Genomic DNA, 27,135 nt, shown 5'->3' with positions numbered 1-27,135 from the left:
GTACTAAAGGAGGTGTCTGGGTTCTGTTCGGTGGAAGTTCATCACAGGGCAGACGTGCAGCTGTGGCAGTGGGGCGTATAGTGTCACTACTGTCTCCTGTTTCGGCCGAAGAACCGAACTCCCCTTTGGCGAAGTGGAAACGGGATGGACAGACAGTTGGTGAGGTGTTCCACTAATTTCTAGTTTTTCTACTGTTCTTGCTTACAATAACTTTATTTTCAGGTTCCATACATTTATATACATATATATATAGTTCTACATATGTTTGCCTTGATTGTGTTTCAATCATACTCTTGATATGTTAGAGTCTGCTGCGATAGGTACATTTGGCTTACCGTGTGGTGCTATTTACTAATAAATATATCCCAGATATACCAATTCGTCTTTTCCTTGAAGCAGGAGGTGTGGACTCTTCTTGGCCAAGTATTCTGTTGTAGAAGGATGGGTGAATTCCCTTCTAGCAAGTAATTGTGTTATAGGAAGTTGTTCTACTCCTGGCAAGTGATGTGCAAAGTATATCTCGCTCTAGAGAAGTGTTGTGTGTGTTACCTTGGTCTAGAGGAGACTCATGTGATATTGTTTTCTTGTCTTGCCTTTGGGGGAGTGTTGAAAATTTGCCCACCTTAGGAAGTGCTGTGTATATGTTATATTCCATAAGTTTGTAACTGATTCTCTCCCTGGGAAAGTGACGGTACATACCTTGGTCCAGGGGAGATCTGAGACCTTTCATTACAATAAGATGACACTATTCCACAGATCCACCATATCTTTTGATACGACCTTCTAAAATGATGTGGCAGTCCTTGTCCAGTCATGCATTCTGGTATACTGATAACACAGCTGTAATTATGAGAAAATTATAACAAAACACAGCAGAGATAAATGACAATTTACTTTCCATTTACTTGCTTTTTTATAGATAAAAGCTCTGACAGATTTAAAGTTTTATACTGATGCTTCCTGTGAAATTAATCAGCTCAATGATGGCAGCAAAATTCCCAAATATCACCTAGAAGGTTACAGACCATTTACTAAATCCAAGGTGAGTTTTTAGAACAGCACTTTCTACTTAACTGTCGCCTGTCATATATGTGATACTTCTGATGTTTTAGTTTCATCATCCTTTTTTTGGGCCTTAGTTCCCAGTTGACCATTTTTCTTTAAACTCAGTGTTATCCCGCTGAACAACTAGAATGTTAGAGAGTGGACTGAATGCAAGAAAAATGAAAAAAGAGAGGACAAGTGTTTACAGGCACAATGATGTCAGAGATTAGTGTGAAGACATTATTATTTGAAACCTTGTAGAAACCCAGATTGATGGACGGAAATTGAGACCACCTCTTATGATAACCATCTCCAAAAATGTGACCAGATTATAGACATTTTACTTTCCTATCCCCTTACTGGTGCCAGACAAGGCTAAACGATCTTGATGACTGATCCACGCTGGCTCTAATTAATGTCACATCTTTATAGTACACATCTGAGCTGGTGATGTTATTGCCTTCCTATGTGCATTCACTAATATTGGTCCAGAATGATGTATGCTATATTGGATCTCATGATGTTTTCCTTAAGAATTTCTTTTTCTGGGATGTCCATCCAAATTCTTCAGGGTGTAAGCCCTATTCTTCTTGCAGGAAGTCCATGCCTATTACAGACCCACGTCCCAAGTGTATGTGGTGCCTGGACAAATCTCAGGACTCTGCATCATGTCAGTTGTGTGACCCTGTGCAGCCTAAGGATTCATAGGGCAGGGTGCAACACATTTAAAAGGTACTGCATGTGTTATTAAGTTTTACATGTCCGGGTAATAAAACTTTCCCAAATTAGTTTTCCAATACCAATCCCATAGGATAACATTGGATTACCTTATTTCATTTAATAAGTGCTAACCTTTGATTGGGAAGAAGTAGAAATATAATTTCTGATGGATACATCTGCCTGTGGATTCCTCACCTTTTGAATTACCCCTTGCACCAGCATTCCACAGAAACTTTTTTCTTGCTCTCCCATGTCAATGAGGACGTCACAATGGCACAACTTCACTCGTGACTCCTTATGACGTCATCAGAGCCAAAAGAAGACCTCTTCACTGTGCTGAGGTCAGTTCCTTTTTTTTCACGCCATCGACGTGTAATGTTTTTTTCTGGGACTCTACATATTTCTTTTCATTACTTTGTTTCTACTTTCTCCCTTGGTTTAGCAATGCGATGGCTACACTGAGGAAGTCAGGATTCAAGCCCTGCAGAGTATGTGGGGGTCATATGTCCATCACGGACCCCCATGTCGAATGTCTCTGGGGCCTGTCATCAGATCACGACGTCAGAGGATGTTCACCCTTTCAGAAGATGAATCAGAAGGCGTTGAAGGAGAGTGAGGCAAAGCTTTTCATGGCCCAGGCGAGAAAGGAGAAGAGGGGCCGCAAGAGGTCCATGTCAAAGCCGTCGACCTCTCACAACTCGAAGTTGAGAAAGCATAAGAAGAAGTGCCAACATGGGTCTCGGTATCGATCTACGAAGGGAAAGGCTTTGAGGTCGGCTTCTCCTGCTCAGCGGCATCATACGCAAGATAACATCTCGCTGTTGCCTTCTCCGTCCCCACAGGCGACTCTGGCCCACTCTCCGACGCCAAAGGATTCGCTGACGCCAAAGGATTCGCCAGCGCGCAGGGAGTCTCCTACTGCTCCTGCGACTATGTCTGTACTGGCCCTGTTGTCCCCGGCGCCACAGCCCGCCACATGGCCTTGGTCACATCCAGACCCGTCGGTTCCAGATCCTTATCCACCCTTTCCGGGTCCAGTAGCGGATCCTTCGCATGTCCTGAAGGCGATGTTTGGCATGTTTGCCAAGGCAACTTTCTCTACGGGTGCGCCGTCTTGCACCGTGGGACCGCTTGCATACAATTGGGCATCCCCAGCAATATGCCCAGGCATCTTTCGTGCCCTTTATGCTGACGGCTCCGTCATGGCAGTTCCCGGCGCCGAGATTTTTGACGCCGATACCACAGTCTCTGGCGCCATCAGGTGTTACGCCGGCGCCTTCTCGACTTCAAGAGGTGCCACTACCTGCTTCTGAAGGTCCTCCTTCGATGCCAGCACCGATGGCTCCAGCAGCGCAACTGGCGCTGCCGATACCGAAGTTACGCTCCAGGAGGGAGGCCCAGAGGCTGCTGGAGGAGGAAGGGTACCAGCAGGATCAGGCTGAAGAGGGGGAAATCCTTGACTCTGTGGATGACTTTGAGGGCCTACAGGAGGCTAGTGGCTTGGACACTTTCCCTGAGTGGGAGCTTTCTTCCCTGAAAGCCTTGCCTTCACATGTCGTTGCTCCATACCATTCCATCATCAGGAAGGCTGCTGACCCATTAGATCTTCAATTACCCACTGCTGAGGTCAAGTCAAATATCCTGACTGAAGTGTTACATTCCCCTTCGTCTGCTGTTGAGACTTTGCTGCCTTTCAGCGAGGCTTTGACAGAGCCTATTTTGGAGGTGTAGCAAAAGCCCTTATCTGCCCCTGCTGTGTCAAGGACAGTAGCGAGACAATACAAGCCTGCTCTGGGTGATCTGGCTTTCCTTACTGCCCACCCTTCACCGGAGAGTTTGGTAGTATAGGCTTCTTGTTCAACAAAGCAGTCAGCTGGGTCTTTCCCCACCATTCCGGGGGATAGGGACTCAAAACAACTGGAGCAGTCTGCTGAGATGGTTTTCTCCTCTGCAAGCATGGCCTTAAAATCGATTAATGCCACGTGCCTGTTGGCGAGGTATTTCCATGCCTTGATGGACTCTGCTAAAGAGGTAGCTCCCAAACTGCCTGAGGATGACCGTGGTCACTTCCTGAAAGTGTTAGCAGATCCTCAGGCTGCAGACCATCTGGTGATTCATTCAGGGCTGTATACGGCGAACTTGGCCACCAGAGTGATGGGCTCCTCTCTTGTTATAAGGAGACATGCCTTTCTCAGGTCTTTGGGGTTCTACTGCGAGATCCTTGGGCCTGCAGTCCCATTTCAGGGGTTATGGATTCAGGAGGTTTCGAGATTTTGGGAATGCGGCTTCCTTTTGAGGCTGTCCGCAACCATAGCAGCACCAAAACCCCCTTTACAAGTTGTACAGAGAAAAGCGTAGAGGTTGTCCGCAAGGGGCCTCCCGGCAACAGTCCTCCTCCTCCTCCTCCTCTGTCCCCACCACCGATTCCACAGGAAAGCAGCTCTAGATCCCCCATTATGGAGCATGTTGGGCCTGTAGGGGGCCGGGTGTCCCATTTTCTACAAAATTGGAAATCAATTACATCAGATCTTTGGGTTTTGAATCTTGTAAAACATGGGTACGCCCTACCTTTCCAAGAGTTTCCGTCTCCTTACCTTCCTTGCCAGGGCTGGTGTTCGGAGGACCGTCCCCTGCTTTCAGGGGTCAGGGGTGCTACTCCCGGTATTTCCTGATCCCCAAAAAGGACGGTCATTTGAGGCCGTTCCTAGACCTCAGGATCTTTAACTTTTACCTCAAACAAGAAAGGTTCGAGATGTTGACCCTGGCTCAAGTTCTTTTGGCGCTGCCGCAGGAAGACTGGATGGTGTTGATCGATTTACAGGATGCGTATTTTCATCTTCTCATCCTGAAGTCGCATCAGAAGTATCTCTGTTTTACGGTGGGATCTAAACACTAACAGTTTGCGGTCCTTCCGTTCAGACTTAAGTCCGCATCACTGGTCTTCATGAAGGTGATGCGGGTGGTAGCAGCTCAACTCAAAGGTCGGGGTTCCTGTTTTCCCCCTATCTGCTTGACTGGCTGCTCAAGGCAAAGCCACCACGTTTGGTGCTGCATTATCTGAAAGCAACAACGCTGTTTCTCTATAAATGTACCCAAATCTCACCTGGTGCCTTTTCAGTGCAACATGACTGGACACTACTGTGTGCCAAGCTTTACCGCCTCCGCAGGGGATTCTCGACATTCAGGAATTGATTCCTTTGTTTCACGATGGAGTGGTTCTTCCAGTCCTGAAGGTCCTACGCCTGCTCGGTCTGTTCACTTCCTACATACTGTTAGTCACGCATTCATGCTGGCACACGAGGGCACACCAGTGGTGCCTGCACAGGCAGTGGTATCAGCACAATGGATATCTTGGGGAGATGGTCAGATTCTCCAGAGACATTGCAGAGGAGCTGTCTTGGTGGAGTGTTTCCAAAAACCTGTCTCAAGGGAAGCCTTTTCATCCTCCTCCACCGGTGGTTCCAGCTGGATTGTAGCTTTTTGCTTCTTTATGCATTTCTGGGTTCTGAGGAAGACTTGCCAAGACTGGGCCCATGTAATATTGATCGCCCCGGATTGGCCAAGAAGGGTATGGGACACAGACCTTCTTCACCTCTCATCCCACCCTACGCTCAGTCTACATCTCGGGGCAAACCTCCTCTCCCAGTCGCAGGGGCAGTTTCTACGAATATATGACTTTACAACGAATGAGCTACAGTGCATTCCATTACAACACGGTCGTAACAACTACCGCGTTGTTACAATGTGAACCATTACATATTAAGTCGTTACAACGACTTGCTGTAGGGGGCACTCTGGGCTTAGGAATAGTAGAATTTACGATTCCTACTTCAATTTGTGCAACAGCAGGGAAGGTGTTGGATTATTAATCCAACACTTGTGCGCCCCCTACATCAAGTCGTTGAAATGACTTGCGATGTAATGGTTCGTGTTGTAACAACGTGGTCATTGTAACAACTGCATTGTAATGGAATGCGTTGTAGTGCATTCGATTGAAAGGCTGTTTCCCCGTTCTACACCCCCACCTCCAGAGACTGCATCTTCATGCCTGGAGATTGAACAGGGCAGCCTGAGTTCTTTCTCTCTCCCACGGGATGGGGTGGATGTTATTCTGTCGGCGAGACGACACCCCACCAAATGTTTACTCCTGTAGAGGGGCCAGATTTGTTAAGTGGTGTGGAGAGAGGTTGATTGATCCCTTGAAGGCCCATTTATCTAATGTGCTTAGCTTTTCACTTTCATTAGCCCATCAAGGTTTTGCTGTGGCTACTGTTAAGGGTTACTTGTCAGCTTTATCTGCCTTACTTTTTTTGCCAGACCAGCCTTCGTTGTTCAAGTCTCCCATTGTTATGAGGTTTATTAAGGGCCTCACTAATTCATTTCCTACCACTCCCGTCATAATGCCACAGTGGTATTTGAATTTAGTACTTACTTTTCTGATGGGGTCTCCTGTTGAGCCTCTTTATATTTGCCCTTTGAGGCTGATTTCTTTTAAGACAATTTTTCTGGTGGCTATCACCTCGCCAGGAGGGTAAGTTCGCTGCAGGCTTTTATTTCTAAGCCTCCTTTCCATGGAGACAAGATGGTTCTTAGGACCAGGGCTGCTTCCCTGCCTAAGGTGGTTTCTCCTTTCCACCTGGGACAGTCTATCACATTGCCTACCTTCTATCCTCCCCCTCACCTTTCCAAGGAGGAGGAGAGACTTCTCTGCCTGGAACCTCAGAGGGCGGTCTGCTTCTATCTGGACAGAAGTAGGGACTCTAGGTTGGACGAGCAGCTCTTGGTTGGCTATGTGGGGAAGATGAAGGGCAAAGCCGTCCACACGAGAACAGTGTCCAGGTGGATCATCTTGTGTAAAGAGAAATAGGTGGTATGTAGGGTGAGGAGGGAATGACTAATGTACGTAGTGAAACTAGAGGAAGCTCCAAAACCAAGGTCAAGTAATCACCGTGGGTAACTAACCCCATCACATGGGATTTTCATCCCAAAGAAAATCTCATAATCTCTAGGGGCAGGCAGCGCCCTTATGTGAGATATGAGTCCTTAGTGTTATGATTGATAAGTACTAGACAATGGAATAAATCCACAAATGAGCCTAAGGTGAGTGGGGATTGCAGTGCTGGTGGTAGTGAAAAAAGTGAGTGTTTAAAACAAGTGACGGGACGGCCGGAAGACTTCTGTTAGACAATGCCGTCCCGATGTTGGATTAAAAAGCAAAGGGGGGCAACACTAATCTGGTCTGATCAATGAAGCAACGTGAAAGAATGTGGTCGACATGTTTCAGCCATATCGCCTGACTAGGCTAGGCTTTCATCAGGACCTAGAAGCTACTGCAGGGAAGAAAACAACGTAACAAAGGATATGAAGAGCACCCTCAACTTGATTGTAGAGTGCAAGTCTCTTCAGCGAAACATACAGCACCTAGATAACGAGATAATTTTGGGAGTGAAACCAAAAAACGCTCAGTCATAATTATAAGAACAAATAAATAAATGTAGACTTGAAGCAAGGTCCAACTCACCCGTACAAACTAGGTGATGAGATGACCTCCACCTGGCAACCGCTCCTGAGCGGTTGCCAGGTGGAGGTCATCTCATCACCTAGTGACTAACAGAAGTGTTCCGGCCGTCCCGTCACTTGTTTTAAACACTCACTTTTTTCACTACCACCAGCACTGCAATCCCCACTCACCTTAGGCTCATTTGTGGATTTATTCCATTGTCTAGTACTTATCAATCATAACACTAAGGACTCATATCTCACATAAGGGCGCTGCCTGCCCCTAGAGATTATGAGATTTTCTTTGGGATGAAAATCCCATGTGATGGGGTTAGTTACCCACGGTGATTACTTGACCTTGGTTTTGGAGCTTCCTCTAGTTTCACTACGTACATTAGTCATTCCCTCCTCACCCTACATACCACCTATTTCTCTTTACCATTAGACCTCAGGATTTCTTTTGTGTTATATGTACTTCTATGGGGGAATCAATCCTGTGCGGTCTCTAAACTTGCTCCCTCCGACCCTCTGGTGCTCAACCGTTTTTATTAGGGATCATCTTGTGTATCAAGATATGCTACTCCCTGGCCAAGAAGGAGCCGCCTGAAGGTATCAGAGCTCATTCTACTATAGCAAAGTCTTCCACATCTGCTTTGGCTAGAGGTGTGCCTGTTGTGAGCATTTGTACGGCTGCAACTTGGGCATCCCTCCACACTTTCGCGAGGCACTATTGCTTGGATTCTGAAGTGAGGAGGGATGGCCATTTTGCATGGTCTGTGCTGCAGAACATTTTGGTATGAGTGGAGGAATTCCCTCCTCTGATAGAGGGACTGCTGTGGGATTCAATTCGAAAGGTGAGGAATCCACAGGCAGGTGTATCCATCAGAAGAACAAGTTATTTACCTCCGGTAAAAAAAATTCTGGTGGATACAATATCTGCCTGTGGATTCCTCACTGAACCACACTCCTCCCTGTTGTCCACCTACGTATACCAAAAAGGTTTTCATTGTATATTGATGTTTTCCTGTGTCATTTGCCTGCCATACTGTTTGTTGTTAGGAAATTCTTTGGTTTAGCTTTTCCTCTTTATCTATACACTGTGTGTATTTGTGTATATATATTGTATACTGTGTATACTTACATTATGTTATCAGTCCGCCCATTCACCTCGAGAGCACGGAAAATATAAGTGGAACTGACATCAGCACGCCTAAGAGGTCTTCTTATGGCTCCAATGACGTCATACGAAGTAGCGAGCGAAGTCGTGCCATTGTGACGTCCTCGTCGACGTGGGAGAGCTAGGTAAAAATTTCAGTGGAATACTGGCGCAAAGGGTAATTCAAAAGGTCAGGAATCCAGAGGCAGATACTGTATCCTCCAGAAAAAGCATTACCAAAGGTAAGTTACTTGTTCGTTAAGTTTAAAAAAATTATTATTTTAAATTCTCATTGTTGTTAAAGTGGGATTTTAAATCACAGTTCTGAAAATTCCACTTATAGAAAGTTGGCATCTTCACATCCTAACAATTTGACATGATCAAAGTTCCTCAAGAACAGTACCCTCCAGATGCCCACCTCTGGGCAGCACGAACTCTGTAGTTGTGAAATAACCAGAGGTTTTGATTGGCTAGACAAGGGGAAGCGTTTCAAGAAGGATACTTCAGGTTAGAGAGATCTGGAAAGAGATGGTATATGGCTAGAGATGGTACATGGATGATCAGTAGGCTTGCCATTGAAAGGTTTCTCTTCTCTGGTAACTCTGAGCCTAGACACTTTATGATTACAAGAGGTTATTCTACTGTAGTGCTGTCTTACCTACAAAATAGTCTTCTGAAGAAAAGGAATACAATCAGTGCACTGGCTGACTATCAACAAAAATACAGCTTGTGAATTCTTCAAACATCCAGAATATAGTTTGCACTGTTCTGTTTCTCTTAAAAACGACTCACGAGTAATGCACCTCAAAATATCAACAACAAGTAAAAGCCAGTTCAATGCAATTTAACAGTCTCACAATAATTCATCCTCCTTGTTCGACTTCAAGCAAGTCGTATGCTGATGTACTTCCAGGTTCTTACATATCAAGACTGCTTTCGAAGGAAGTACGCCACAACAAGATATCCTTTAAAGGTCTTAAAGTGATTCTGAGATAAACCTTACTAGGACTGAAACTTAAATTGGTGACTGTCAGGGAAGTGCTACTTGAGTCGCACTGTTTCACTACGCTCACGGATCGATGTCTCCGGGAACACCAACAACTGGAAACTACTCATCTCCGAATGCATATATAGAAACAAAATGTTGCGGAGGAATAAATAAACCTATATTTCTGTAGGAAAAAAACAAATTCATCCCTATTCATGAGTATTAGATCTTTAACCCTTTCTTTTTGTGTGACTCAGATACCAACTCCAAGTGTAATATCCAGAAAAAACTTTATCTTTTTGAATATGTCAAAAAACAAACACACACAAAACATATACACAAGTAAATACATACATATACATTTACAAATCCTTCCTACCCATTCTTACTTAACACGGATGCTAGTTTTAGAGATCTAATACTCATGAATAGGGATTAATTTGTTTTTTCCCTACAGAAATATAGGTTTATTTATTCCTCCGCATCATTTTGTTTCTGTATTTGATTCTTTGCCCGGATGCTGTAGGAGTATCAGGACAAACCCCGATTCTTTCTAAGACATCTCCTAACCGCAGCAATTATGAGCGCTGGATATGGAAGCAATTGTTCTTTTACAGATACTGACAACTTCCAAGATGGTGGCCTTTGTTTTGTTTGATGTTGCTAGATCTTGCTATTCCAGTACTTGACACAAAGGTAAACCAGATAAATAATACAAAGAGTGTGAAATAAACCAATAAACACAGGAAACCGAAACAAAACAACTGAAGTAGAAGGAACAGTTAAGTAGCACTGTTCCTCTCTACTGATATCCAAGCCTATTTGCTCTTTCTATGGTCTTTTCTTATTTATACTGTGCACTAACAACCAAGGTGATTTTAAACGTGGTTGGAGTCTCAGCATTCCATGCAACGAGAGTAGCTCTTGCTGTCCTATCCACTTTCTCTTTAAACCTAAAAACAATACCTCGTGGTCCATCTTTCAGACATTTTAAGACACTGACATCGCAAAACTACTGTCTTCCTCTAAACTTTCCAACCACTTCAATGACCCTCTCCCCTCTAAATTCTTCAAGGAAACTTCACACCTCCTGATTAGGGGTGGGCGGAATTTGCGAAATTCACTTTCGCAAATTATCGCGAAAATGTTAAAAATCTCCGCAAACACGTGGAAATATCGCGAAGATGCGGAAGTTTATTCCCCGCCCGTTCGCGGTATTTTCTGCGTGGTCGCGGCTCGACAACTTACCCATGCGGTTGCTCGCGGGTGCGGCCATCTTGTTTTCACTTGTCTCGCGGTGCATGATCGCGAGAAGAAAGACGTGATTGCGCGACGCATGACGTTACTGCGAGCGCGAACTGTCGCGAGACAGCGCAAATGGCTACCAACAATCCAACATCTCGTGGAGAACACGACAGGATCGGGAAAACTTGTCGGCGAACGCGGGGATTCAGGTAAGGCGATCGCGCGCACGCGAGAATGTATTATTTTACAGCGTGAGCAAGAAACAAATTATCGCTAAGCTGCGGAATGCGGATATTTTGACATTTTCGCGCTTTCCGCGGAACGCGAAAATGCCAAATTATCGCAATTTCCGTGAACGGAACGGAATTTTGGCCCAGGCCTACTCCTGATACCCCAATGGACAAGAATTATCAATGCCTCTCTTACGCAAGGCACCATGCCGGAATTTCTAAAAAGTGAACAAGTCACACCTATACTAAAAAAGCCAGACGTGAACCTTTCTGATCCTAACAATTTTTGCCCCATTTCGAGCATCCCAACCTTAGCCAAGCTCCTGGAAAAATGTGTTCATCAACAACTCTGCAAGCACATTGACCAGCACCAACTCCTCGACCACTGCCAATCTGGTTTCAGACCAAGTCACAGTACTGAAACCGCCATGGTCCACATTGTCGACGATGCTTTACGCTTTCTCGATCATAATGAATCCTGTCTTTTAATCCTTCTTGACCTATCATCAGCGTTTGACACAGTCAAACATGAAACCCTCCTGAGCCTCTTAGAACTTAGAATGGGTCTCTCTGGTACTGTCTTAAAATGGTTCTGCTCATTCCTACAAAACAGATCTCAACGAGTCCTAATATATCATGACTTATCCGATCAGACACCTGTCACTACCTGCGTTCCCCAAGGTTCTTCACTTTCGCCCACCCTGTTTAATCTTCACATGGAACCCCTGACTGAAATCCTCAAACACTCCAACATCTCTTACCATATGTACGCTGATGATACACAATTGTGCATGAAGATTACCTCTCCTAACAACATCAGCACTCTCACTAACATCTTGAACAAAACTCAACACTGGTTAACACTTAATCACCTCAAACTTAACGCCCTCAAAACTGAATTCCTATTAATCTCGCCTCCCAACACCACCTCGAACATCAAAGACTGGCTCCCACTACTCACCGCCTTGAACTGTTCCCCATATATTGTTGTGTCAGCAAAATCCCTAGGAATAGTACTAGACAACAACCTCTCCATGATGAATCACATCAGCTCCACAACCAGAGCGGAAAATTTCCATCGCCACAGCTTAAGAAAACTAAAGCCTTTCCTGCCCAATGCAGATCTCAAGATGGCGGTTCATGCTCTTGTGATCTCCAAACTTGACTATGGGAATGCTACCCTTGTTGGCCTACCGAAAATTAAACTAGCACCGTTGAGGGCTACCCTCCATGCTGCTGCACGGCTCATCACAGGTGTAGAGAAAAATGATCACATCACCCCAGCCCTCCACTCTCTCAACTGGCTACCTTATGAATCTAGGATCCACCTAAAAATAACATACATGACATACAAAGCCATCCACCACAACACTCCTCGCTACCTGGCTCAGAAACTGGTGCTATCCGGAAGGAATAGAGCTTCTCGTACATGCTCCCTACTGCTGAAACCCCCGAAATTTCACAAAAAGAAAACCTATAAGAGTTCTTTCTTAAATTGAACTTTTCTGAAATCAGGACGGACGCCCTCATTCCTGCTTTCACTCAACCCACACCTTCTGCAACTTACCGCAGCTGCTCGCCGGACCCGCTGCGCGGGTCCCGCTTCGCGGGTGAAGTCAGCGGGTGTTACCAGCGGGTGTCATCAGCACCTCGGGACCTGTTGGGGCCAGGATCGTGAGGGGGGGCCTTTGGAGCTGAGCAGGGCTGCGAGCTGTGTCGCAGGGACTCCCATCACCCAGGAGTCCCTGCTTGACTGACCCACAACACCTGGGCCGCTCTCCCTGCTTGACACGCCCCCTAACCTTCTTTCCTCAGTATTTAGTTGGCCCACTGAACCGCAGCGCGGGAGCGTGCGGGAGCGCCCGGGGCGAAGCCCGGGCAAAGGGCGGGCCGTCTGAGGCCGTCCTAGGACGAACGAGGACGGGCCGAGCTCACCCTCTTTCTTCTTGAGCCTTGAAGTATTAATTTTAAACTGCTTTGTTTTATCCTTTTATAAAGTAGTCCCATGATGGCCTTATGCTATAGAAAAGGTAGGCAGGTTACTATGAAAACGAGTAATGTTAAAGCAACCGGAACCCTGGATGATTTTATAATTCTGGCAACTGGGATTTTGGAAAAAAATCGCATTTACTGAAAAGCGATTATCATTAGACCTGGTATCTGGGAAACGTTCCTCATTAGGACGTATTGATTCTATAACTACGCCTGAACAAAGTATTGTAATTGACCCTGTAGTCAGCTTAAATCCCCCTACTAATCCTGTTTCTGTTTCTCAACTAACATGTTCTAACGACCTGGTTGATGATTTAAATGCAGACTGTATATCATCAAGTACTGCTAGTAAGGATAGTACTCAAAACTGTAATTTGAGTCTTATAGTGCCCATATCAGCACAACCTCAGGTTTTAGAATCTGAGTCTGTAGTAATTGAAACTACAAAAACTAGTAAACGGAAACGAGGAGGGGGTCATAATGGGGGTAGTAGATCTAAAATATCTAAAATCAATGCTCTCCGAGTTGTGGCCAAACCTGCGAAACAAAGGGGAACTTCATCCGGGGATGTTATACCCATAAACCATTCTTGTTCAAATGATGAACTGCTTCTTAACATTGAAAAGCTGGTTAAAACTCTTTTGATGCCTTTATTGGAAAAAACCCAAATAATAAATTTGAAATTGGACCAATTAGAACACCTTATATCAGTTAACACGCACTCCCTTGACACATTGGCTAAGAATAGTAAGGCCATTGAGATTTCGGGGGATAAATTTACTGCTATAAAGAAAGTGGGTCCAAAAAAGCCAATAGGGGTGTTACAAATGGCTACAATTGCTGATCCTGCTAAAGCAGTTTCACAAACAGCTTCAAAGAATACCACTTTGATAGATGGTGGTCAGCAAAAGCCTGCAGCGGTTGCTGCACCTGCACCAAAGCCATCGGTACCTAAGCAGGTGGTTACTACCAGGCCTAAGGTAACATCACAACAGGGTCCTACAAATCAGGGGGAAAAAGCTCCACTAAAGCGGACAGTCTGTGTAAATCTACCTCCTGACTCCGCCCCTTTTACAGAAATTTTGACGGGAGTGCCAGGGGTCAGACCTAATCAAATGGAATCAAATAGGGATCTTAGAAATAAAGTAATTTTTTGGCTCAATAAAAACAGACCACTTCCCCTTGCCTCTAGGACAGAAATATTAAATGTTAGAAGGGTCCCTTGGGTGGGTCCAAGTGATAAAGACCTGGAGGGGGATTGCATTCTTATACATTTTAGGGATAATTGGGTTAAGGACTTTATTTGTCGTGAACCTAGGTTTGGTAGATTGGGGGATATACAATGTATAGGTTTAGAATATTTTTACCCCAATCTAAAGCATGTTACTTTCCATCCACCCCAGAAGTACCCTAGAATGCGACTCCAGGGTGAGGAATATCTTGGGTGGATACCAAATAATATTCCTCTGAGAAACCGTTTTGACCCATTGATGGGGATGGAGGGGATAGACTGACTACCAACTAGCCAAAAGCCCGTTAAGCTATGTGGTGAAATGGGTAGTCCTCTAGTGGAACATAACAGTGAAAGATTGAGGGGTAATGCCAATAAGGTGGCATCAATCTGTATTGCACCGAGTGAAAATTCTGTTGAGGCAGAGGTTTGTGATATTGTAAACAGTGTGTCAGATTTGCCTGCCCCAGGTTTGATATGGCCACGTATATAGATCAACCAGGTGATTCACCAAGGAAAACAGGATTTCGGTTGATTTCGTGGAACATCGCAGGTTTCTCTAGGAGGTTACAGGATGAGGCTTGGCTGGATTATGTTGCAAGCCATGATATCATGTGCCTCCAAGAGACATGGAGTAGAACTGACCAGGATTTTGACGGATTCCAATCATTTAACGTATTAGCTGTGCCATCACAGGCAGGCAGAGCTAAAGGTGGGATAATGGCCGCTATTACTCTCAAATGGAATGATTTAATAACATCTAAGATAGTAGATACTCCCTGGTATCAATTACTTTTGCTAGAATCTCTGTTTCCCGTGCCCCTGCTGCTGATTAATTGGTATTACAATGTTTTTGATAACCATGACACAGCTGTAATTGTGAGTTTGCAGGAGGCTATATCCAAGGTGCGTAGCGATCTACCCTTGTTATTTACTATATGGGTTGGCGATTTCAATTGTACCCTGTGTAAATTTGGTGGGTCAAATGTGTGTGGTTTGGTGGACCTAAATGAGCACCCTATCCAGCATTTTAAGCATACACCTCAGGGTGATGTGTTAAATAATATTATTGTAATTAATGACTTATGTATAATGGAATCATGTGTTGCCCCAAATTTACTCCCCATACCAACCTTTCAGGGTGCTAGTGGATCTATGAGTGTTATTGATTTTATTATTGTGTCCAGTAGCTATTTACATTTTATTGATAAATTTGAGACGCATGCAAATCCAGCAAGCGATCATAATCCTTTGATCTTAACTTTGTGCCCCCCGTTGCAACAAGGCATCCAATCTGGGACCAACCTGTAAGATATAATAGGAATCAAGGTGTTACCATAAAGTGGGAGAAAGTAGATGTAATTGGGCTGGAGACGGAGATTTTAAGTGCGAATAGTTCTGTAATTAAGTCTTGTCTGTCACCAACCACAGACCCTGAACATGTAATTATGAATTTCGAAATTCTGTGTGGGAATGTGACAGAGCATCTTAAAAAACCAATGGTTAATAGACAGTCCAATGGCTTTAAATGGTTTGATGCTGTGTGTTCTGCAACCCAAAAATCACTAAAAAGGGCTTTGCAACAAAAACCAAGGAATAAGGAGCTGGTAGGAACTGCGAGAAGCGCATATAGAGAGGCAATTAGAAAACGGAAGCTGGATTTAAAAACCTTAGCTTGGGACGACCTAGAAGAAGCCTCAGAGTTGAAAGACAGTAGGCTTTTTTGGGAAGTGGTAAATCGTCCCTTATTTTCTAGTGATGGCAAGGAAAATATGGTGATGCAGATAACGGGTGAGACATGGGAAGCCCACTTTGGGAACATTTTTAATCCTAAGTTAGTATCCCTCTTAGGCTTGCAGGATGATACAAAGGATGTGGACTTCCCGCTTACAGCTTCCTTGTTTAGCTCGTCGCTTACTCTTCGGGAAGTTGAAGATGCCCTGAGGAAAGGCGTACCACTAAAAGCCCCTGGCCCTGATGTGGTGCCGTTGGATCTTTTCAAACATAATACTGTCGTATGGGCCCCTTTGTTATTGAATGTATTCAAAGCAGCTATTGTCGGTCGCATTCCCCTATCCTGGAAGGAGGCAGTGATGGTGCCTATTTTCAAAAAGGGTGACAAGTGCGACCCACAATGCTATCGCCCAAAATCATTAATTGATGCATCATGCAAACTATTGGGAAGGATAATTTTGGCCAGATTGGAGACGTGGGCAGACTCTGTGGGCCTAATTGTGAACTCTCAATATGGGTTCAGGAGAGGAAAGGGAACAACCGAACAGTGTCTAAATCTGGCACTAATTATGGGTAAGTACATGAAGGCCAGGGGCTTTTCTATCCACCTGGCCTTCATGGATTTATCCAGTGCCTTTGACACTGTTTGTAGGAATAAACTATGGCGGATGATGGAGGACATGGGTTTTGAAGAACCTTTGGTTACCCTGCTCCGCAGACTACATGCGGCTACAACTGTGACAATAAGATTCGGGCCAGGGGGGAAAAAAACAAAATCTATCCCCTCAACTGAGGGTGTACGACAAGGCTGTATATTAGCGCCTTTTCTGTTTTTAGTTTATACTAATGGCCTGGAAAAGTTCTTGTTGGAACATTGTTTGGATTTCCCGAAGGTGAACGGCAAGAAGATACCTATGTTATCTTATGCCGATGATACGGTATTAATGACCCTTACAGCGAATAGTATGCAGACCTGTCTGGAAGCATTTCATAACTTTATGCTGGACCTGGACCTTAAGGTAAACTTTTCAAAATCTTTTGCAATGGTCTGTGGCCCTAAAGGGACAAAAACCCGTAAGTTCATGGTAACTAATTCTACCATTGACAAAGTTGATAATTTCAATTACTTGGGAAATGTATTTAACAACAGACTGAGCTGGGTCCCTTTGATGAAGGCGCGTGTACAATGTACCAGTAGATCTATAGAGGGTTTATATTGTTTTTGTAGTAAATTGGGACAAAAATCAGTCCCACATTTAAAAACCTTGTATAGAGCAAAATGCCTATCTGTGGCCACCTATGGGGCAGGGGTCTGGGGGATAGAAAGCCCAGCCATGATCCAGGTCATGGAAAATAAAATTTTAAAGCGTCTATTGTCAATTCCATCAGGTTCATCTAACAGTTTTTGCCACACTGAGTTGGGAATGGAATATGTGACTGACATCATCTGCGTTTTCCCTTTATTATTATGGGGTAAATTATGGTTATCGGAAGACCTTCAGCTCTCCAAAGATATCCTGAAGGACTGCAAAAACCTTGAACATGCAATGCAGATCCCATGGCTTTCATATGTTAGTAATACTTTGCATAGAATTGGTTTGGGTCACTTTTATGATAACCCCGAAAAAATGCAGGGGGACATAAAAACTCTGATTAAAACAAGTTATCGTAAAAGTTTAAGTATGTTACACTCAGACCAGTCAACAAATTGTTTGGGTAAATTGCAGTATCAATTTTGTTTAACATTTACTACTAATGTGCAATGGCGCTTTTACCTAACAAGGTTTACATTAAACACTCTTCATTTTCTTTTTGCCTTTCCAAAACAAGGGGGCTGGTGTGAGAGGCTGCCCCCTTGTTTTTGCGATAACAAAACTAGTCAAAGTACTATTCATGTTGTCCTTTTTTGTTCTCTTTATAAGGAACCAAGAATTAGGTTTATTAGGCCTATTCTAAAAGGGCGACAACCATGTAATTATAAAGAGGATTATGACTATTTGTTATCGCTATCATCTTCTGGAATATGTTGTGCCATGTTAAGTTTTATACGACTGTCACTCCAGATTAGGAAACGGTATTGTCAGTTTGTTTAAAGACCTTCTTGCTGCCAGTGCAATAAGCACTAAAAAATCAATGTCATATGTTGGTCCAACTGGTTATATAGTATGCTAATAATCTCTGTTATAGGGCGACTAATATGGTTTCGCATTGTAGGTTTCCATTCTTCCTGATAAATGATATGTTAAATTTGTATAAACTTTGTTTTAGTAACAATATGTTTTTAAATTAAGGTCTGTATACTTTTATGATTCTATCTTTTTTTAATCGAATAAAGTTCATGAATCAAATCGAGTTCTTTCTCTGGAATTGCCCCAAGAATTTAGAACTCTCTTCCCCCAGAGATCAGGACCATCTCTTCATTCGTTCTTTTAAAAAACTATGTAAAAATGAGACTACTGAATAATGTCCTTCCTATCTGAGGCGACTATCCATGCCAATTTGATTTCTTTGTTGATGTTTTCACTATGTCTCTTTGTATTATCTTTTCTTGCTGTATTTTTTACATTTTGCTCCTTGTATATTTAATGCTATTTATTAGGTTGTACAGCGCTCTGACACCAACATTTTGGTCATGTTCGCGCTTTATAAAACTTTATAAATATATTTTTTTTAAATGTCGTCTGTGAGCACAGAATGTGAGCCTGGGTAGCGGGTGATGCTGTTTATAATCACAGTATGTGAATATGGCCCGTGCATGATGCAAACACTCTTTAAGAGTCACAGCATGGCAAAGTCTGATAACATGTTACCACCCTAAGGGAGACAGCATAAGAGGCCGATAGTAGGAAGAAGACATCAGGTCATCCCAGGTCATAATAGTACTCTCCAATAAAAGTCCATCTCACACATAGTGAGCACGTGGGACAAAATGTTTACTGTCAAATCAATGAAGGAGAGCATGGGCATGAATAACTTCCACTGGTTCCTATCAGTCGTCTTCTGATGGATACATCTGCCAGTGGATTCCTCACCTTGTGAATATCCCTGCGCCAGCAACATTCGGAAACTTTTGTAGCAGTCCACGCCGATGAGGTCGCAGACGACGTCAAAGAGGAACGGCACCGCTCGCAACTCCGCTGACGTCACCGGCTCCATAAGAAGACCTCGTCGGCGTGATGACGTCAGTTCCCTTTTTTCCGCGCCGTCGAAGCCAACGGATTTTGGGAATCGCTGTTGTTAGCGTCGTTGATACTTTGTGTATTCTGAGTATTATTCCTGTTCTCTGTCGAAGATGTCGACAAAAAAGTCTGGTTTTAAGCCTTGCAGGGAGTGTGGCAAGCATATGTCCATCACAGATCCTCATGAGGACTGTGTGTGGTGTTTATCGTCGGACCACGATGTGGATGACTGTACCAGCTGCCGGAAGATGAGCACGAAGGCTCTTAAGGAACGGGAGGCAAAACTCTTCATCGCAAAAATTAAGAAGGAGAAGAGAGGGAGAAGAAGATCGAGAACGAGGTCGAGGTCTAGATCGAAGTCGAGGTCGGCGTCGATGTCGACTTCGGGACATGCTTCTCATGCCAAGAAGCATAAGAAGAAAAGAAGGCACTCGTCTCAACGCCATTCTGATAAGAGCTCGGCGCCGAAGCCGAAGTCACCTGCTCGGCGTCGGAAGGACTCTGTTTCTCCCTCTCCTGTGCCGGATTTACCTGCTGGTCCTTCATCTCCGGTGGTCTCCTTGTCTCCGGCTTCACCGGTTCCAGCACGGACTCCGACGCCGGTTCCATCTCCGGCTCCGTCTCCGGCCCCGGAAGAACTTCAAGCCCCGGGTGAGCCAGCGACGCCGCTGATTCCACCGTCGGCGCCGGTTGGCCCGAGTCCGGTGAGGCCTGACCAGTACCCTGCCTTCCCTGGTCCAGGTCAGGACCCCTCGCATTACTTAAAAGCGATGTATGGGGTGTTTGCTCGAGCCATGTACACCACTGGTGCACCTGCGGGTCCGATGGGTCCCATGGCATTTAATTTGGGGGTGCCGCAAGTATATCCGCAGGCCCCTTTCATACCCTTCTTCCCAACGACGCCGTCTTGGAATCCTCCGGCTCCGAGGACGTCGACGCCGCTTCCATCCTCGCCGGCTCCGGCTCGACCTCGATCGACGCCGATGGCTCCGGCAGATCCACGCTCGACGCCGGCGCCATCGGATTCGAATACGGCGCCGCCGACGCCGTATTCGGATTCGTTCCAGGAGGGATACTCAGAGGATAATGGAAGAGCAGAGGTACCTTCAGGAGGAAGCGGAAGAGGGGGAATTGGTGGATTCGGATGAAATATTCGAAGAGCTTAAAGAAACTAGTGGTTTGGATCTGTCTCCTGAGTGGGAGATTACTCCACCGTCGGATGAGCCCTCTAAGGACGTTGCTCCCTACCATTCAGTTATTAGGAAGGCTGCGTAGCTGCTTGATCTCCAGCTACCATCTACGGAGTTTAAGTCGAACATTTTAACTGAGGTACTACATTCTCCCACGGCGGTATCTGAGCCTTTACTTCCCTTTAATGAGGCCATTGTGGAACCTGTATTAGAGGTGTGGCGCAAGCCCTTTTCTGCTCCTGCTGTCTCCAAGAAAATTGCTAGGAGATATAGAGAAGCCCCAGGGGATCCGGAATTTTTGACGTCACATCCTTCACCGGAGAGCCTGGTGATTCAGGCAGCTTGTTCGGGAAAGTCTAAGGGGGCTTTCCCTCAGGTTCCTGGGGATAGAGAGGCTAAAAGGCTGGACCAGACTGCAAAAAAAGTATTTTCATCGGCCAGCATGGTTTTGAAATCAACAAACGCCACTTGTCTTTTGGGACGCTATGTGCACGCACTGATGGATTCGGCTAAAAGACTGGTGCCAAAACTGCCTGAGGAGGAGAGGACTGAGTTCAGTGACATCTTGACTGATGCTCAGGCGGCAGCACGTCAGGTGATCCAGAGTGGGCTGGACACTGCAGATTCTGTTGCAAGGATCATGGGGTCTTCTGTCGCAACCAGAAGGAGTGCCTGGTTAAAATCATCTGAGTTCTCACAGGATGTGCAGTCGACTCTATTGGACCTGCCATTTGACGGATCTGGTCTGTTTGGCAAGAAGGCAGATGCTGCTCTGGAGCGATTCAAGGACAGCAAGGCGACAGCTAAATCTCTGGGCCTGCAGTCTCAGTCGAGGGGGTCGTTTAAGAGGTATAGAGGGTTCGGAAGGATATCTTTTCGAACCTATAGGCAGACCCAGCAGCAGCAAAGTTCCTTGTCCAAAGGTTTCAGGGGAAGAATCAGGGGCCGCACTCGTGGCCGGCAACTCTCCTCCTCCTCTTCTTCTTTCTCAGCCCCTCCCACCACCGCAAAGCAGCCCTAGATTCGCCATTCCGGATCATGTTGGTCCTGTGGGGGGCCGGCTTACCCATTTTCTACAAGATTTGGAATCTGTAACTACAGATCTCTGGGTTTTGGATCTTGTAGAAAATGGGTACGCCCTTCCCTTTCGGGAATTCCCTCCAAATTACCCTCCTTGTCAAGGGTCTTGCTCGGAGGACCACCGTCTTCTCCTGCAGGAGGAAGTCCTGAAGCTGTTTCAGAAAGGTGCGATAGAGGTGGTTCCAGAGCGGGAGAGGGGTCAGGGATGCTACTCCCGGTATTTTGTGATTCCGAAAAAGGACGGCAGATTGCGTCCGATATTGGACCTCAGAATCTTGAATCTTTTTCTAAAACAAGAAAAGTTCAAGATGCTCACCCTTGCTCAGGTTCTTCAAGCACTGAATCAGGAGGACTGGATGGTGTCGATCGACTTGCAGGATGCGTATTTTCACATCCCAATCCTGAAGTCACACAGAAAGTATCTCCGTTTAACGGTAGGATCGCAACATTATCAGTTTGCGGTCCTACCGTTTGGTCTTACTTCTGCACCCCGAGTCTTCACGAAGGTGATGGCAGTGGTGGCAGCCCATCTCAGAAGGTCGGGGATTTCAGTTTTCCCCTATCTGGACGACTGGCTGATCAAAGCGGAGTCGCCAGAGAAGGTGCTGCACCATCTGCAGGATACAACTCACTTGTTGTTCAAATTGGGTTTCTCGATAAACGTGCCCAAATCTCACCTGGTGCCCTCTCAGCGCAACCTGTTCATAGGTGCGGTACTGGACACTACTGTGTGTCGAGCATTCCCTCCTCCACAAAGGATTCTCGACATACAGGAAATGATTCCTTTATTTTACAACGGAGCGGTCGTTCCAGTTCTGAAGGTCCTTCGTCTCCTCGGTCTGTTCGCCTCCTGCATTCTGTTGGTCAACCATGCACGCTGGCACATGAGGGCGCTCCAGTGGTGCCTCCGCAAGCAGTGGTATCAGCACAAAGGGGATCTCAGGGAGTCTGTGAGGATCTCCAGAGAAGCTGCAGCGGATCTATCTTGGTGGAGCGTGGAGGGCAATCTGTCCCAAGGAAAGTCCTTCCATCTGCCTCCATCGGTGGCCACGGTGATAACGGATGCATCCACTTTAGGGTGGGGTGCTCATCTGGGGGATTTGGAGATCAAGGGTCTTTGGTCTCCAGAGGAAAGGTTGCTTCACATCAACCTTCTGGAGTTACGGGCGATACGTTTGGCGCTCAAGGCCTGCCTCCCTTCCCTTTGCGGTCAGTCTGTTCAAGTCCTGACGGACAACACGACCGCGATGTGGTCTATAAACAAACAGGGAGGAGTGGGGTCTCTTTGTCTCTGCAGAGAGGCCCTGCGTCTATGGTCCTGGGCTCAGGACCATCAGATTTGTCTGATGGCAAATCATCTGGCCGGGGTTCTGAACGTACGTGCGGACAGTCTCAGTCGGCAGTTCTCCGCTGACCACGAGTGGAGGCTTCATCCGGAGGTGGTTCGTCACGTCTTCCGGATGTGGGGAACTCCTCGGGTGGACCTGTTCGCCACTCACGAGAATGCTCACTGCCCGTCATTCTGCAGTCTCCAGTATCCGATGCAGGGAGCGTTGGGGGACACGTTTCAGTTGAGTTGGAGCTCACGACTCCTTTACGCGTTTCCTCCCATACCCTTGATTCCTCGGGTTCTGAGGAAGATTCGCCAAGACCGGGCCCAAGTTATTTTGGTCGCCCCGGATTGGCCAAGAAGGGTGTGGTATACAGATCTTCTCCACCTCTCCTCGTGCCCTTCGCTCCGTCTCCCTCTGAGGGCAGACCTCCTCTCGCAATCGGAGGGGCAGGTTCTACAGCCCCACCTCCAGAGCTTACACCTTCATGCCTGGAGATTGAACGGGGCAACCTGAATTCTTTCTCTCTCCCGCCAGATGTGGTGGATGTTATTTTATAGGCCAGGCGACACTCCACCAAATCTATATATTCATATAGGTGGTCTAAATTTGTACTCTGGTGTGGAGAGAGGTCAATTGATCCTTTGAAGGCTCGTCTGTCTAACATTCTGCAGTTTGCCCTTTCTCTTGCTCAGCAAGGCTTTGCTGTGGCTACAGTAAAAGGGTATTTATCGGCTTTGTCAGCTTTCCTTTGCCTGCCGGATCAGCCGTCATTATTTAAATCACCTATTGTGCTTAGATTTCTCAAGGGCCTCACAAACAAATTTCCTCCAACTCCCTTTATTGTACCTCAATGGGACTTAAACCTGGTATTGACTTATCTTATGGGTTCTCCCTTCGAGCCCTTACATAAGTGTCCCTTGAGACTGTTGTCTTTCAAGATGGTTTTCCTCATTGCAATCACCTCGGCAAGGAGGGTAAGTGAGCTTCAAGCTCTTAGCTCAAAACCCCCATTTTTGACCATTCATGCTGAACGAATGGTACTCCGGACCAGGGCTGAATTTTTGCCTAAGGTGGTAACTCCCTTCCATCTGGGGCAATCAATTACCCTTCCTACCTTCTATCCTCCCCCTCACCCTTCCAAGGAGGAGGAGAGACTTCACCGTTTGGACCCTAGGAGGGCGGTGAGCTTTTACCTGGACAGGACAAAGGATTTCAGAATTGATGACCAGCTCTTTGTGGGGTTTATTGGCTGCAGGAAGGGTCGAGCGGTGCACAAGCGCACCCTTTCCAGGTGGATTGTCTTGTGCATCAAGATTTGCTACTCTTTGGCTGGTAAGGAACCTCCGGAGGGTTTAAGAGCTCATTCCACTAGAGCAAAGTCTTCCACTTCTGCTTTGTCTAGGGGTGTTCCTGTGGAGGACATTTGTAGGGCGGCAACTTGGGCCTCCCTCCACACCTTCGCAAAACATTATTGCTTGGATAACGAGGTGAGGAGGGACGGACACTTTGCTCGTTCTGTCCTTCAGGACTTTTTGGTATAGAAGGGTGGACACCCTCCTCCGGGAGTGGGGACTGCTGTGGAATCTATTCACAAGGTGAGGAATCCACTGGCAGATGTATCCATCAGAAGAACAAGTTACTTACCTTCGGTAACGCTTTTTCTGGTGGATACAGTATCTGCCTGTGGATTCCTCACTGACCCATCCGCCTCCCCGTTGTCCATCCTTCTATACCTAAGGTTCTATTAATAATCTTTCAATCAACTATTCGAATGATGGTATTTCAAAAAGTATATGTTACTGTCAGAGGCTTTATGTCTTTCTTGGGTTTTTCTATTCATTCTCCACACTATGTGTGTTGATCTGCATATTGTGTATTGTGTATACTGTGTATACTGTGTATATATTGCTGTCAGTCCGTCCGTGTGCCTCGAAGGCACGGAAAAAAGGGGTGGAACTGACGTCATCACGCCGACGAGATCTTCTTATGGAGCCGGTGACATCAGCGGAGTCGCGAGCGATGCCGTTCCTCTGTGATGTCGTCTGCGACCTCATCGGCGTGGACTGCTACAAAAGTTTCCGAATGTTGCTGGCGCAGGGATATTCACAAGGTGAGGAATCCACAGGCAGATACTGTATCCACCAGAAAAAGCGTTACCGAAGGTAAGTAACTTGTTCTTCCGGACCATAGCCTTTCCAAAGAAATAGATTCCACAATTTGCATGGTCTCCTCTTGACGCCTTTGATGGCATGAACCTTAGGCTATCACTGATTCTGTATCAACAGTGGTGGCGGGCGGACAGTGCTGGTTGTAGATGAAGCTGGTTTTAGCAAAGAGGTGTGAAACACTGGATATATTTTCATGGATCTAGGAAGTTGCAACTTGAATGTTTCTGAGTTGAGAACAGATTGAACAGTTTAGGGTCCAATGAATCTAGGATTAAACTTTTTTGGTTGCTTAAAACTAAAGCCAAATCTTGTCTTCTATATGATACAAAGGACTAGGTCACCTCCTGCGATCTGCAGAAGTCTTACATTGTGTTTTATCCTTCATGACATTTTGACGGATGTATTGTGCCATCTTGGAAATGTGTTGCAATGTCCTGCGATCTGCAGGACAGTTTGATGATAGGAATGACTTTAAAGGAAAACTTATCTGTGAATCAACGATAAAAGTTTGCGCACCCATGGAATCTTTGGATGTCTTTTACTTCTTGAGGTCTTGGCCATTCTGCAATTGCATGAATATTTTGTGCAGCCATGGTAATACCTGATGGAGTAAGGATAAAACCCAGAAACTCGACCTTGCTTGTGTGGCATTCGTACTTTGTTCAGCATATAACCCATTTTGTCTCAGGTTGGATAGAAACATTTTGACATGTTTTACATTTTCTTCCTGTAAAGTAGAGAATATTAAAATGTCAGCAATCTAAACTATGGCAAATCTATCTAGATATTCATGTAAGATGTTGTTTACAAAGAATTGAAATGCCATAACACAATACTCAAATAATGTAAATAGAATCCAAAAGGCCATTTTCCACTCATCCCCTGAGCAAATTCACACCAAGTGTTATGCCCTTCGTAGATCAAGTTTTGTAAAGAGGGTGACATTTATTACTTGGTCTAGCAGAACGGGTATCGGTGGAAGGGGGTATCTATGTTTGACAGTGATGTGATTAAGGGCTCTATAGTTTATGCAGATTCCTAATTCTCCATTGGCCCTAGGAAAGGAGAACAGAGGAGATGCTGCTGGAGACTTGGATTGTCGAATGAACCCATTTTGTCAATACTTTTCTAAATATTCCCTAAGACATTGGTTTTCTTGCTTGGTCAGGGCATATATTCACTTCAAGTTATTTTGGCGCCTGCCAACAAATCAATATGGCAATCATAAGTGTGCTGCGATGGCAAGGTCTCTGCATTCACAGGGTTAAACACATCTTCAAAAGCCTTATATGTGTTTGGCAATTCATTATTTTACTCTACTGCTGTGGCAATATGATACATTGTTTCTGGCTTTTGTTCTGATATAAAATTTGGGTTTAAGCATATTTGAAGACATCTGTCAGAATTTATGATGTCATTTCTCTTGGTCCAGTCGATGCATGGATTGTGGATATTAACCATGGCATTCTGAGGATCATGTCAAACTCTGGGACATCAATTAATTTGAAATTCAAGTCTTCTATATGACTCTAATTCTGTTTCGTAATGGTCATTAGAGTGGTTACAGTTTGGTGTGTTATCCTGCCAGAAGTAAGCAGAGAGCCCTAAGCTGCTCTTATGAATTCAGGTTTTTCTTTAGGGATAGTCACGTTTTCTAGTGTAGCACAGTATTTTACGGCTATAAAGTTACCTGTGACACCAGCATCTATCATCATAACTACATACTCTGTAGTGGTGCTGATCTTTGGTTCAGCATTCATGCACAAATATGTAACAGAAATGTGTAGATTATTGCTGATGATTTGATCAGGAGATTTCTTATTTGGGCTGAAGGGATACTTCTGTTTCTTCCTTGAGACATCTAGTTTGTGTCAGCCTTACTAATGCTCATCGTGATCTTGCCCCAGGGTTTTTTTGGCGAGTTGGACACTTTCTTACAAAATGTCAGTTTTTCCACAAGAGAGACACAAGCCGCTTTTCTGACTTTTGTATTTTTCTCCTTGGGTAAGAGGTTTGCGGATTCCCCCAATTTCCATTGGTTCACTGGTTTCTCATAGGGATGGATTGACTTTTATCTCTGGCCTTTACATAAAGTTGTAAGTCAAATCTTTGCTTATCACCTTACGTTTAGCGACTCTATGATCAAGTTGTAGGGTAAGGGCTATGAGATGCTCACAGGTAGGTGGCTGAGGATCTCTTTATGTTAATAGGTCTTTCATTTTGTCATGCAGCCCTTGGTAGTAAAGTGTGGATATTTTATTCTCGGGCCAATGTGTTTCAGAGGCTAGACGACTGAATTAAATTGAATAGCTTACTAAATCTTTGTTTTCTTGCCTAGGTTTACT

General features: G+C 45.2%; 1 protein-coding gene across 1 annotated transcript in view; it reads left to right on the top strand.

Annotated features, from left to right (window-relative positions):
* Positions 1-27,135, top strand: part of CFAP54 (cilia and flagella associated protein 54) — a 2,172,274-nt gene that overhangs the window by 1,413,743 nt on the left and 731,396 nt on the right. Inside the window, exon 48 of the mRNA XM_085653834.1 lies at positions 920-1,042. Within this exon, the coding sequence (XP_085509960.1) occupies positions 920-1,042 (123 nt within the window). The remainder of the gene's footprint in view (positions 1-919; positions 1,043-27,135) is intronic.

The sequence above is a fragment of the Triturus cristatus genome, chromosome 4_1, assembly GCF_964204655.1.
Source record: "Triturus cristatus chromosome 4_1, aTriCri1.1, whole genome shotgun sequence".
NCBI lineage: Eukaryota > Metazoa > Chordata > Amphibia > Caudata > Salamandridae > Triturus > Triturus cristatus.
The sequence above is the reverse complement of the archived record's forward strand: the minus strand, read 5'-3'. Positions and strand labels throughout refer to the sequence as shown.